The sequence below is a fragment of the Hippichthys cyanospilos genome, chromosome 13, assembly GCF_059441005.1.
Source record: "Hippichthys cyanospilos isolate Australia breed blue-spotted pipefish chromosome 13, RoL_Hcya_1.0, whole genome shotgun sequence".
NCBI classification, from domain to species: domain Eukaryota; kingdom Metazoa; phylum Chordata; class Actinopteri; order Syngnathiformes; family Syngnathidae; genus Hippichthys; species Hippichthys cyanospilos.
In genome coordinates, this window is record NC_142381.1 from 5,187,945 (window position 1) to 5,202,559 (window position 14,615).

At 41.2% G+C, this 14,615-nt stretch overlaps 1 protein-coding gene across 1 annotated transcript; it reads left to right on the forward strand.

Moving 5' to 3' along the window:
- The first annotated feature begins 5,167 nt into the window (after positions 1 to 5,167).
- LOC148413567 (progesterone receptor-like) lies at positions 5,168 to 13,084 on the forward strand. The gene is made up of 9 exons (XM_088431071.1): positions 5,168 to 6,302; positions 6,941 to 7,077; positions 7,262 to 7,378; positions 7,726 to 7,845; positions 7,950 to 8,156; positions 8,840 to 8,984; positions 9,811 to 9,941; positions 10,069 to 10,220; positions 12,154 to 13,084. The coding sequence occupies exons 1-9, from the start codon at positions 5,485 to 5,487 to the stop codon at positions 12,316 to 12,318; spliced, it is 1,992 nt and encodes a 663-aa protein (XP_088287197.1). The 5' UTR covers positions 5,168 to 5,484; the 3' UTR covers positions 12,319 to 13,084.
- Positions 13,085 to 14,615: the final 1,531 nt, after the last annotated feature.

Consider the following 14,615-nt stretch of genomic DNA (forward strand, 5'->3'; position numbering starts at 1 on the left):
TGAGGCATTTGACGTTTTGATAGAATAGTTGTTTTGTCTATGCAGTTCGTGCTCTGAGATTGACTGGCGACCAGTCCAGGGAACACCCTGCCGCCGAAAGCAAAGTAAGGAAAGGCTCCAGCTCAACTACGGCCATAATGAGGACAAGCTGTAGGTAAAATGAATGGATGGATACCTTTGCACTTGACTGGCAATTTTACAAGTACGGGCAGTACAAGCAAATAATATGTAACCATAGCAACTGGACTCTAAAAAGTTTGGTAAAGTTAGGTTATGATGAAACTTTACCACTCAAAGGTGCCACTGAGGTACACAAAATTAACCGGTTTGGGGTTAAATTAGCTTCCTGCACAGAGCACAAACTTGGGCTCAAAGGAGGAACAGAAGATCCGTTTTACAATATGTACTGTTATTCATCCAATAGTTCAAAAGTCCACATTGCCATCATGGTGAGCGCAAGAAAGAATATATTTCCCCTTACCTTTGGTCGTCTATATAATGCAAGCGAAAACTTTCATATATCGTATGAACTCTTTTATTATAATTCTTAGTATTTAGTATTTTTCATTTTTCCTCCCTCTTGGCCGTTTGAAATCCACCTTGATGTGTGGAAAATGCGTATGACTTAATAGTTCTTTTTATGTTCTGAAGAATTTGACAACTTTTGTGCTCATATTGAATATGCATAGCAACACTTCACTATGGAAGATTTTGAGCCATCAAATCTTTTTTGATCATCGACCAGAGTGCTACCCCAAGCCTCGAATAGATCTGCGGAAAATATATTTTAAAGTGACATCTTGGACACACTTGCTTCATATATAATGAAAAAAATATGCAGATTTCAAGAGCTTTATTAATATATGTATTGATTTCTGAGTTGAATCTTGGGGGGGGGGGGGGGGGGGGGGGGGGCAGTATCTTTTTGCTTCCAAATGCCGTGACTTTGAACCAGGAGATGTTTACTACCGACACATTGTTTCTTTCTTCTTTTTTGTTTGTTTGTTTGTTGTTTTTTTTTTAATCTATGATGGCAGACGGAGGAGATGAGCTGGATCTGGTTGCCGATTTACTTGGCTCACCATTTTCATGACGGCCCTTCCAAGAAAACCTGGATATTGTGAGCAGAGATCAGCCCCCGCAGAGCATGCTAGCTAGTCTGCCCCAGCAGGGAAAAGGTTTTGTTTGTTTGTTTGTTTGTTTTTTTCATACATGCAACAATGAACGGTACCCGAAACGTTGCAAATTTAATTGCTGTGAAGGTCTGTTGTTCGCATCTGATTTGCATTTGGTGCTTGGAGCCAAATCGTGTTTGTCAACTTGAATTTGACACCAGATATCAGCAGGGCATTTAACAGCCTCGGTACTTTCAAAACGTTTGGGGACACGTGTTGAATGCTCATTACCGTCACTGCAGCGTCTTAAAATCAGTGTCAAAAGCACGAATGGGCCGACACTATTTTCAGACATTAGACTGCATCTCCATAGAAAAAGACTTGCCGATGAACCTTAAACACGAAGATAAATTGCTCAACAGAGCTATTGAAGTCTTCTTCAAGAAAGAAAGGATGGATTTTATCTTCAAATTACGAGGCACTGTGCGGATCCACATTGGTGAGTGTAAACGTTTTATTGTTGTTTTTATGATAGTTTTGTCATGTTTATTAGTTATTAAATCAACGGCAACAAAATAAATGTCAAAAATACAAAACATATATTGATTTCAAATGCTCTGGAAATGAAGTGTTGCCTAATTAGCTTATGGTAAGAGTGACGTACTGTAATGTATTGTACGTGTGGATTCTCAGGCCCTGGTGTCACATTTTGGGTATTATGATTCATAACTGTGACGTCACTGAAGGCCCAGGATTGAAAGCAAAAGCAGGGTACACATAATGATAAAAGCATTTTTCCTCTCTCTCAATCAAAGCCAGCTAGGTCAAATGTTTCGAGAAGATTATCCAGAACAATTATTTTGTCATCTTCATGTGCATGTGTGTACATTTGTGTTATGCTTGTTTTTTCTTTCTTTCCAGATCTAGTAAAACAGGAAGTTAACCCCAAGACCACCTCTAGTCTTGACATGACATTCAGATTAATATTGTGTTCGTGTGATATGAATTACGCAGCAAAAGCCACTGAAAATGAAAATAACATCATGTTGCTCAGGACTTGGGTAAGGACCAATCACGGCTCACATATAATATATAATTAGCATGAAATTTCAACTCCCTAGTGTTTTTTTTTTTTATCAATGCTTTTTCTTTTGATTTCACAAAGAAATCATCGAAAAGGTCCCACGTTGGTACCATGTATGCACGAGGGTTAAACTAACGGCGTTGCATAGAACTTATTATTGCAAGATACAATTTTGGGGGTTGACCCTTTCTCGGAAAATTCCCAGGTGAAGCATAACGGGTTTGTCAGAAATCCAGATGAGAGAGTGTACATAAATGAAAAGTGCACATGCCAGTCAAATAAAAAAGTGTGCACAAGAGAATACAACCATAAGAGGGCGGTTAGCACAGATTTGACCATTTTTTTATTTCCTTGTCATGGGGTATCTCAAAATAGGTTAAGCTCTCTCTATGCGCTTAAGAAACTTTTATTTTTCCATTTGAATGTGTAAAATTTGATGGAAATTTGGACAACGAATGCTTTCAAATCAAAGTATGTTTTTTCCATCACTGGAACATTGCGTGCAAAAAAGTTGGAAAAGATTTACACTTGGAGAGTGTGATTCCCACTTTTATGGTTGCATGTCCGTTGCTGCTGCTTTTCAATGCCGGCAAACAGAAGAATGGTTACATTTGTGTTTGAAAGACTGTATAATGGGGCTTTTACCCAAAGTGGAACGATTAGCTTTTACAAATGCCTCTGGATATTCACATTTCACTAGGTCATTTAATTCAGAGGGCATTAAATTGATCGCAACGGGACAGTTCCGGTTGTCTCGGAAGATGTTTTGCCTCTCACTGAAGCCATCCTATTCAGTTGATGCTCATGGCAAGTAAGCCCATCACTAGCTTCAGACAGGAGGGAAAAATGTCAGGGATAACCAAAACGGTGCAGTTGTTGCGATTGATTGGAAAAACATTTATACAAATTTATTAAAGTTCAATCTTGTGTGACACCAAAAACCATGTGATCATGACACTCTCAACACACAATACTGGTCTTGTCTTTTCAGTGATGCCGCTACACTTGATATCTGTCCTCATTTCAACTTTCACGATATGGAATACCTTAAATAAGGAGTGAGAGATAGTCCTACCAGCACAGTCACTGAAGCAAAACTCCAATCATGACATTGAATGTTCTCCACAGGGATTCCATGTAAATCAAACGTTTCGCAACTTTTTTTTTCAATTCTTTTACCCATAATTTGTATTCGCAAAGATACTTTTCCAGTCAATCAGGTTTCCAAAAGGTCAGTACTCAAGCAGACAGCTTGAAACAAATCAACTAAGTGTCAAGTCCAAATGGAAGGCCTGCGGCCCCAATATCAATGCTATCTCCATGTGAGCATGTGCGTGCGTGTAAGCATGCATGCGTGTGTGTGTGTTTTCTAACCTGATTTGTACCCCCATTACATTCGGAATTTCCCTCTCACACTCATGATAAATATGAACACCAAGTTGGCAAAAACACTTAATTATGTGGTTACTTTGGTCTAAAAGCTGACTTTAAATTGCAAAAACTTGACTGAAATAAAAAAAGGGATATTGGAGTAGCCTTGACTTCCTGTAGTAGGTTCCATGCTGAGAGGACCATAATCTTTAAGTGTTGTCTGTTTTAGAGAGATGTGCGCAATATTTTCTCATATGTTATCGGTTGAAGCTTTTATTCGGAGTCAAGGTGAAGCTTCCAACATATGAATAAAAATGATGGATGCTTAAAGCATTCCTGTGTTGTCCAAAGCTGAAATTGTAACTGGGTTTTTTTTATTATAGAACTAAATCTTGCCTTTCCATCAAGACAAACAGGCCCTTTGTTGCAGCTAAATTTCTGCATGTGCCTTATTTTATTGGTGATAAGATATATCTTTTAGTTGCTTTCATGGTCTGGGCTCTTCATATTTAAGAGCGCTGCGGTTTATTGCATGTTTAAAGTGTCACTTGTCAATGTACATGTACTGCTTTCACGACATTTAATTAATTCTTGACATAAACTTTCGTGCACATCTGTCTTTATTCTATATCTTTATGAGTACAATCTTTCACAAACTAGGATATAAGAATGTCGACATCATTTTCCATAAAGGGACTGCACTGTTCACTAAGTGCTAACTGCCAAATAGTTGAAACTTTGGGTGCTTCTGCCATTTAATATTTTAAAGGATTTAAAATGATGTGGGCTGTGGTACAGTGTGGTTTAAAACATACAAGATGTGTCTTCAAGATTCAACTTTTATTGTCATATGTATGGTATTATGATACCACACAATGAAATTCTTATTTTCTTATTTATTTTATGAGACTCAAACTGGTGTTGTGATAAAACCAGGCTTTGCCGAACTATGGCCCGAGAGCCATATGCGGCCCCTAAACTTTTTAATTTGTCCCGCTGAACTTGAAGGAATTATCAGTCAGGAGGAGAAGTATAATGTTAATATCCTAAAGGATAGCGGAACTATCAGTGCTTTAAAGTAGTCAGGACAAAAAAATGAATGGAAAAGCTTTATTTTTTTCATTTATTTTTACAGTAATTTTAATAAATAGTTAAATACATGAACCTGAATAACACTGTCGCAAAGCTTTTGTTCATTTTTTATTGAAACATTCCACCGTTTTTTTTTCTGTTATTAGGTAGATTATCAGTTCATGGCAATCAGCATGTGTAAATATTGTACAAATATTTGTCAATGATCTGCTCACATATTTACTAAATGGCAAGCGTATGTATAGATATGTACTGTAAATATTTTAAAGCTGCAATTGATGGATTTTTTTTCTTTACTCAAGACCAGAGTATGTTTAATAAGTGTGTTGCTGTCAGGGAACGCGTTTTTTTTGTCCGAAAAAACAAATAAAGATAAAAATTAAAAGAACTCTGAAAGGACGCCTTTACTCGGTGTTATGTGGCAGTCGCTGTGATTTTCCCCCTTTCTCTCGCGAGATGTGGTAACGCCATTGACTGCCAAATAACAGATTATTGAATATTTTAGGGTTCCACGTGAACGCATGCAAAGTTGTGCCTGGGCGTGTTTTGAAAGTTGTTTGCGTTTGCTATGGCGTGCACCAGGATTTGCTGTATAGAAAAACGAGGAGGAGAAAAGAGAGCAAAAAGTTTTTCCAAAACGAGCATTCGATCTTCAGGACGTCCCTTCTTTCCTGTCGAGAGCTGAGCTACGTCGGCGGCTCATCTGGACTTCCTTCCCCCCTGACACGACCACAGATTCATTGGGAGGCGTTTTCTCGCGTAATTCGTTGACAACAGCTCGAGCACCGCTTCATCGAGTACGAGCGACGCTTTGTGCACGGGATGGATTTTCGTTCCACTTTGACCGACTTGGAGGAGCCGAGCAATTCGAGGAGAAACGAGCGAGATCGTTTCGACACCTGTGCATGTCCGACCACGGCCGAGCTCAGCAGGGCCGTGTCCGTGTCCCTGGGCTTGGACGCCCTGTCTTCACCGACGAACGGTAACGCCGGCGGCACGTTCGCTGAGTCCGAGGCGACTGCGGGTCAGAGTTCCCGGGCAGTGACGGACTTCGGCGCGGCTCGGAATATGGACGCGAGAGAAGAGGCGTTCGGAGACGCGTGCCACGGAATCCTGCAGGTGAGCTGCATGGATCTGCTGAGGTCCGGCGAAGCGGACGGCGGGCAGACTGTGACCCGCGGTTCGGTGATATCCACCTTCGTGAGCAGGGAGTCCAACTTGTTTGCAAACTCCTCGACGGAACCGCCCTCCCAAATGGACCATCTCTTCGCGTCCAAACTCTATCCCGCTTACGCCGCGAACCCCAACTTATACCGAGACACCTCGGGAGCGTTGCGCGCAAATGAGCGTGCATACATCGGCCGGCTCGAGCCGAGTCGGGCCGGCTCAGGTGGACATCATTTGGAGTGTAAATATTGCAACTGTGGACAAGCTCGTGTTGGGTCCACGCCGGAATGCCGCTGTGTCTGGGACAACAAGGGTGAGCGGAGTAAAGGAGGGATGCGAGCCACAGCGACCGCGGCACAAGACTACGGCCAAGTGGAAAGTTACCAAAGTGACCCTTTTCACGGGCAGACCGCTTATCCATCAATCAAGACCGAACCGCCAGCGTGGATGGAGTGCACGGAGAGGGGCTTCAGGTAAAACGCGGGAGGGAGGGGGGCATTCTCTCCTCCCGTTCATTCATTCCCCCGAGTTTCTTCTGAGCAGAAACAAAAGGGAAAATTTAGCGTGAAAGCCTGTCGAGCTTCACAGTTGGACATAATGAGAGTTCCTTTGTTTAGTGCTTGTCCTTTTGAACTTTTCGGCAGTGTTCTCATGAGGCGTCGCTCTAATGTTTCTTTCTCGTGCAGGACAACAATATGACGGCTGCACAGCATTGCCACATGGCGCACAAATATCTAGGAAATCGCTTTGGCTCAGTTCAGCTGCCTATCAGTATTACACAATTGATGTCACAACACCATGTGCGGCTCTCAGCCTTGGCCCTGTTGTGTGCCTGCTCAAAGCTCACCCCTTCCTTAACATTTGCAAAACAGGTTAATGTATCAGTGTCAGTGTAAACATGAGATACAGCACCTGCTGCTGATCCTGTGGCCCGGGTGCATCAAAAACATATTCCCAATCTAGTTTTGCTCTGTAACAAAACGCTTTGCCATATACAATAATAAGAGAGGGCTATCTTACTACTCCGATTACTCAGAAGGGCAGACTAAATCTCGGTAAAGTTGAAGCACAATGACCAAAATCTGAAGGGTGCCTTCCTATGTGCGTTCAGGCCTGATGACCTGTTTCCAGCTGTGTTCCTGTCAGATCGGCGGGTGTGTCAGGTGTGTGGGGACGATGCTTCGGGTTGTCACTATGGAGCAGTCACATGTGGCAGCTGCAAAGTATTCTTCAAGAGGGCCGCCGCTGGTGGGTGTGACACACACACACTTACTCATCCACCGACTCCATGTCTTACACCCACTCACTCTCAGAGCCAGCCAGGGCACAGTGACCTATGACGTTATGAGTGCCAGCTATTTCTTAAAAGCCGCCATTCTTATATTGCTGCTTATCCCCATTGGAACATGAGCACCCCCACTTCCTTTTTCAGGTAAACAGAACCACCTGTGCGCCAGCCGGAATGACTGCACAATCGACAAACTGAGGCGGAAAAACTGCGCCTCGTGTCGCTTGAAGCGCTGCTACATGTCCGGGATGAGCCTCAAAGGTGAGGAACCGGAACAGGACAGAGAAAATGGAAAGGAAGGCTGCAGAGGGATCAGGCTGGATTCAGAACTTTACATGCATTTGATCAGAAATTTCTAAGAAAATGTTCGAGCTGGAATATGAATCTGATTTAGCGTAGTCCAAAAGTATGTGTGTGTGTGTGGGTGCGTTTTTATTTCCCAGCAGCCAATGACAGAAAACCTTCCCACATGGTTATAATAACGAACGGGTCTGAAAGTCTGCCATAGACCAGTTATTTATTGTGCAGCCAGATCAAAAAACTCAATACCTCCTTTTATTGTCGTGTTTCTTCTTCTGCTTGTCTCAATTGTGTGTGCTGGGTTGTAGGTCGTCGGCTGAAGGGAGTCGTCCAGACAAGGAGCGGGGAAGAGGAGCAAGCGGCTGCCTGGGGGCACGGAGAAGGAGGCGAGAAGCCCGGGATGAGAGATGCCGTCCCTGGGGCAAGAGGTGCTTACCAGTTTTGCCACACTCGATTTTTGTCCATGTGATTCTCTCATTTTTGTTGCGTCCGCGTGACTGTCCGCTATTGCTGCGTGTTTTCCTTTTTCCAGCCTCCCAGGGTGTGGTCCTAAGCATCCCTCCAACCTTACGCTCCCGCCTGTCCCTGCTCAACGTGCTTCAGGCTATCGAGCCTGCCGTCGTCAATGCCGGGCACGACCCGGCCCTTCCCGACAGTGCCGCCTCTCTGCTAACCAGCCTCAATGAGCTCGGGGAGAGACAACTTGTCACGGTTGTCCGTTGGGCCAAGGCGATGCCAGGTAATTCACTTCCATTCAAAACAACTGTTATAATTATCAGGGATACAGTACAGATATATTTTAGCCATTGGCAGAAAAAACGTGAAGTTGGTGTAGGTCATTCCAAAAGTCCATCCGGCGCTTCAAATAATAACCACTAGAGGGCAATGTCTTCATATCTAAGACAAGGTTGCTAGAGCGAGGATTATACTTTTTTCCCCTCTAAACTCTGCACACAACACCCACTATGACAGTATTGTTTTGTTTGTTTTTTTTTTGTTTTTTTTTGGGGGGGGTGCTTCTTCATTAAAAATGAAGAAACTAAGAAATCGAATGTACTTAAGTTTCCACAGCCTTTACTCGAAATAAAACTCAGGTGCATCATGTTTCTACTGATGATCCATTAGAGGTTTCAACAGAGTCCACCTGCAGTAAATTCACTTTATTGGACATGATTTGGAAAGGGACACATCTCTATATAAGGTCCCACTTGTTACAGTGCAGATCAGAGCAATCATGAAGTAAAAGGAAACGTCTGTAGGCCTCTGAGATTGTCTCAAGGCCGCAAACCAAGTCTGGATTGAAGGAAAGATGAATCTAGCAATGTGCAGAGACCGCTCCATTGGGGTTAGAACTAACGACTGAGAGGAAGATTTGATTTCCAACTGGACAAGGACTATAAGAAATCTAAGTTTTGTCAACAGGCTTCCGCAATTTACACGTGGATGACCAGATGACGGTCATTCAGTTGTCCTGGATGGGGGTGATGGTGTTTGCTCTGGGTTGGAGGTCCTACACTCAAACTAACAGCTCCATGCTCTACTTTGCTCCGGACCTCGTTTTCAATGAGTAAGTCACTCTTTCACATTGCACAGTTTCGCTGCAGAATGGATGCAAGTTTTGCTTAATTTTGCCTGCTGCAAAACAGATGTAAACACCCATGTGGCGCCACATTTGTTTTGGAGATCACAAAGCTTCCTTTGGTAGTGGGGGTGGGGGATCAAATTGTTTATTGAGCAGATAATGGGTGGAAGGACGGCCATTAAACGATTTTGTTCCGCTCTTGCTACATACCTACGAGTATTGTAAATACGACTTACGAGCTGTAGCGGGATCACTTGCAATGATTAATTCTGTTTTATCTTTTTAAACGCAGCGTAAGTGCACCGAGAACGTTGTTTCTTTTCTTGCACGGTGCCAATTTGAATTTCTCTCAAAAGTTTCTGCCAGGTTTGCTTCTGTTGTGCGATTTACTTTGTGAACACAATCCACATGCAATAAACAACCTGTGTAAGTTGTAATTCAGTAATAGTTTAGTGGTGAAGGTGCATTTCGCTCAGGGGCCAATAAGCCTGCCGCAAGCATCCCGCACTTGGCAGCCTTAGCAGCGACACAGTGAGTTTGCTGGTGCCACTCTCGCGCTTCCTCTGTCCTGCATGGTAATGGATACGCCTGGCCCCATTCCTGACCTCTATTTTTCTCTCAATGTCTGTCGTTCTCTTTTTCCATTATCTATCTCGCTCATCTTTTTCACCTCCTCTTTCTGCCCCCCTCTTAACTCGCCATTTTTTTTTCTAGTTCTCCCTACCTGACTCACTGTTCATCTTCTTTTCTCGCATCTCAAGCTCACGGTTCTGATCTTCCTGCATTATTTTTTTTTTATTCTTTTACGCAGCCAGCGGATGCAGGTATCCAGTATGTATGAGCACTGTGTGCGAATGAAGATTCTGTCCCAACGGTTCTGCATGCTGAAGGTCACCCAAGAGGAGTTCTTGTGCATGAAGGCACTGGTCCTCTTCAGCATCAGTGAGTTTTGCAACATCTAACATTAAAATAATAAAGAAATAAAAAGATAATGTCAAGTCCTGCATCTAAAGGGTTCCAGAATTGATTGAATGGACTCTTGAGAGTTATTGAGTTGTTGTGTTGTCAGTGCCAGTGGAGGGCCTGAAGAACCAGCATTGCTTTGACGATCTGCGGACCTCCTACATCAAGGAACTGGACCGCTTGGCCAGCCACCGTGGAGAGACCACCCGGACACAGAGGCTGTTTGAGCTCACGCAGCTGCTGGACTACCTCCAGTCGGTAATACACACAACGCCACTTTACACAGCAAAACACAACATACTGTGACATTGAACTGGTGTTTAAATGTCATTGTCACAGAATCGCTTCAGTGGAAAATTGTGTAGATCGAAGTGCGACTACCGGTAGCAACTTATCCCTAATAACCAGGCTTAATTTCCTTACATTTCCCATCGTTCAATCACATAAGGCTTTAATAAAACCTGGAAGCTTGTAATTTTCCTCTGCATATGTTGGAACACCGCTCCACGTGCTGCAGAAAATACCCTGCCAGCAACCACCAACATTTCATGTGACTCCAACTTTGACTTTTCTCTTTTGCTTATGTAGCGTGAGCAAGAAAAACTAGACTGACCTCTTCATTACTTACAGCAACATAAAACCAAGTGGTCTATAAATGCACTTTTGAAGAGGTTATTGCCTTTTTTCAGTGATCCAACTCCTGTGAAATAAGATTGTATTTAATCAAGCTGTATAGGAACAATTTTTGACAGGGGAAAAATAGACTCCAAACGCAGGGATGTACTGTTTGCATATTTTTCATTTTCTCACGTACCCCCTTGAGGGCCTTCATTTGAGAACCCTTGGTCGACATCAAGTACTGCCTCAAAAAATACTTACTGCGGCACTCCAAATACCATCAGAATGAGTAAAGCTTAAGTTCAATAACATAGTAGGCTTATGTGTTCAAAAAAAGGCGGCTATTTTATTCCTAAAAATGAGCCACTTTCGCACTGTTCACGTTATGAACGAGCACTCTGAGCCCAAATATAAGATTTGCACTCTAGGAACCAATGAGCGCATCACAAAGTGAGATTCTCACTCTGATTGGCTCTTTTCCAGGAAATACAGATAGAAGTTTTATGCATCATCTGGGATAAGCCACATATTACCCACGGATGTTAAGCACTAAATTGAAAATCGAAATAGAAAAATATAGTCGCGCATCTTAAAATAAGAATAAATAATGTATAAAATATGCAGATACCACATAATGTATGTACATATAAATATGTATTTTTATATATTGTGTTATTGTGAAGATTTACATGATTCATTAATCATTGATCATTGAATGTGTTCAAGCTTGGGCGAGATGCCACCACTAGAGGGCGTATATAAACAATAGTTCACTAAGAAGTCATCTAACTCGAGAGTAGTAGTGAAGAAAAAAGGTAGAGAAATATCCGATTTGTGGCTCTCCATAGGAGATTTAGAAGTTAAAATCCTGGTTCTCTCTTTATTTACACCTACATAAGAGAATACCCTTAATAACCCTTAGCGAGAACATTTATTTTTTAAAGAATTATGGTGTTGTTATAATGAGATAAAAATGTTAATATTTTACTTTAATGCTACCAAAGACATAAATGTAGAAGATAATAATTTGAGTTGTATTGAAGAACATGTACTGTTATTAATAATACAATAATAAAGTAGTTATAGTAAAATAAGTGGTAAAGTAAGTGAAAAGTGCAGTCTTGTATGTGACTTGAGTTATACTACTATTCCAAAGACAAAAAAAAACATTTACAACAACAAAACCAGGAAAAGGTGCGAAAAATACACAGGAAAATATAGTGTACATTTGTGTCATCCTTACCTTGAAGTACAGAAATTGACATCAACTGCACTCTTTGTTTTGTTTTTGTTTTTCCCCTGACATTGTAAGATGAATTCCTTCCATTTTTCATTTTTAGTTCACGCCTAAAGGCTCAATCATGTCATTGTCTACACATCTTCCTTAGTCAGTTTAATAACACTGCATTATACTTCCTGCATTGGCGGGCAGTGTAAGGCAAAGGAGGCTGAATGATTAAAACGTTTACAGTTCTCTCTAAATTAGCTTTTAAAACACTACAAAACGTCACTCTTAAGTTTTGATTGAAACCGCTTGATTAATGATCTTCATTCTTGACCTTTCCCTGTGCAGATTGTGAGGAAGTTACATCAATTCACTTATGAGCTTTTCATTGAAGCTCAGTCCCTGCAGACGCGCGTCAACTTCCCGGAGATGATCTCAGAGATTGTAAGCGTCCATGTGCCCAGGATCCTCTCAGGCATGGTCAAACCCATTTTATTCCATAATCCTGCCTAGAGAGAAGCCTCTTTGATTGTGCCGTATGTCACTTGAGCTCTGCCACACCCTCCTTTGAACAGTTGTGGTAAAAATATCTAGAATGATGTGCCTGCCATCGCCCAGTGGATGATGGATTGGCACAGAGGTACCACATCTGGATAAAAACTGGGAATCCAGCTCATTTTTTTTCCTGTCTAATGTAATGTAATCATTTGTTCTTCTCTGTGCCTGTTCTGTGTCAAGTGCATCAAATGTTTCTGTGGCCGAGCTGGCAACTTAATCATTCATTTGAGAGGTAAATTGGAAGTACTGTTTGCAGAGTTAGCTCAACTGTGTGCACTGCTTTATGCATTAGCTAGCTTTTTTTTATTGTATGCACCTTACATAACTAAGGTTTATGACTGACAATTATTGCTAGGCGTACATGTGGGGAGGCTAAAAGCTTTTTAAAACATTTCCGAATGCAATGTTCTCTTCATGTATGTATTTGTACCATTTTGATGGTAACTTGATATATAAAAAAAAAAAAGCCAACACTGACGAGTAGTCGGTTATGTATACTTTACAATTTGCTAATTTTATTTTGTTTGTATGTAATTTGACTTTTCCACTGTTGAGATTTTTCTACAAGGGTGCTTTCTTAAAGTGTTCTTTGCAAGGGCTTTGTTGTAAATCACCTTGTATTCATTGCAGCTTCTGATTGTGAGGTCGGTGCTGAGACTTTAAAGTCCAGCTAAGAATCTGTTCTCCTGTGAAAACGTAATAAAAACAACACAAAATCGCAGATGTGTTTGTTAAAAGAAATGGGGGCTGGAAAAAAGCAAATTTGGTGGCACAGACACCATCCATTACATTCAGGCTACTATAAGCCTTCTTGTTTTGTTTTTTGTGACCTAGTGAAATTTATTCCAGTTGACACTTTAGAAGAACGTAGTTTTAACTTTTTAGTTTTAACATTTTCTTTCTTGAGCTATTTATTTTCAGTAACTGGTTCGGAGATACATTTTACAGACTGAGTGTTGTGTCGGGAAGTCACTAGCCTCCACCCTAGTCTTTTATTAGTTTCTTCTGGTTTCATGCATTTGCAGCTTGTGTTTTAATGGAAAAAGAAATAATGGTCTAACATTATGACTTACGCAGTGCTTCGACATCAAAACTAGTTGTGGCCTTTGGGGTCAAATTTGTGCTATTTTATATCGAGACAAAAAGATGAGAATGTAAATATATTTTAAGGCCTTACTGAATTATTTCATCAGAGATTACAGTCTCATTTTTTCCAACAGACTGCCAGGTCCTATTGTCCCCTACTGGATATGAATTACCTAAACACACGTTTGAAGGGAAACATATTTTCACAGGCATTGCGAAAAGTCCTTACAAAACATAAATTCGTATATTCTTTTTGATGATCATGTAGGTCATGAAAGAGGATGATTGATCTACTGAATGTCTGCAGTTTTACTGACATCTAGTGGCAGCTACAGGAACTGCGCGAGTCGAATGCGATTTAACTGGTGGCCATCTGTTGGATTCATCGACATTTGCTTTGAAATGTAACTAGACACGTACTCAACTCACCGTCTGGAGGAAGCTGCCGCATCACGTGACAAGTGTCAATCACATTGGTGAGTGACAGCAAATATGGAATGTAGGTGGTGGAAATCTACCAAGAGTGTTGTAAATGACCAAAGGTAAGTAACCCCCATCTAGTGTTGAGCAAGTTACTTGAAAACTGTTATGACCATCATTCAAAAGTAATTAGTTGCATTATAATATTGCTGTATTTGGAATGTAAGGCATTACACTACTATTGCATTATTTTTACATCACACTCACCAACAGACCTGGAAATATTGATTTGGCATTCTAAATGTAGCTTATAATGCTCATAACACAACCAGTAGAATGACCTTAAACTAAACTTAATTAAATTTGCATGCTCAAAATTTTGTTCAAATAAATATTGCTCCCTTGGACTTGTAAATGCCTGGATTGCTGGAAATTTAATAATATAAAAACATATGACAAAAAACAACACAGTTCTCTGCATACCAACGATACACCAGCGCCATCTCAAGGCAACCAACTGAACTGCATGTAATGCATTCATTCAATTAATCTTATAAATTTAAAGGGTTTATTAGGAGCTTTTTGGGGGGCTATAACTGTCATTTTTAACGAGTAAAATATCCTGAGTAATGCATTACAATAATTACATTCCCCTTTTAAATGCATTACTCCCAACACTGCCCCCCCAAGTAGCCGCCAACGTCAACGTGATTTTCTTGAACAATATCTCTCCCCTGTTTGTTGCA

Coding starts and splice junctions, on each gene's coding strand:
- LOC148413567 (XM_088431071.1), top strand. CDS start 5,485: ATGGATTTTCGTTCCACTTTGACCGACTTGGAGGAGCCGAGCAATTCG. Junction 6,303..6,940: donor TGCACGGAGAGGGGCTTCAG/GTAAAACGCGGG, acceptor ATGTGCGTTCAG/GCCTGATGACCTGTTTCCAG. Junction 7,078..7,261: donor CTTCAAGAGGGCCGCCGCTG/GTGGGTGTGACA, acceptor TTCCTTTTTCAG/GTAAACAGAACCACCTGTGC.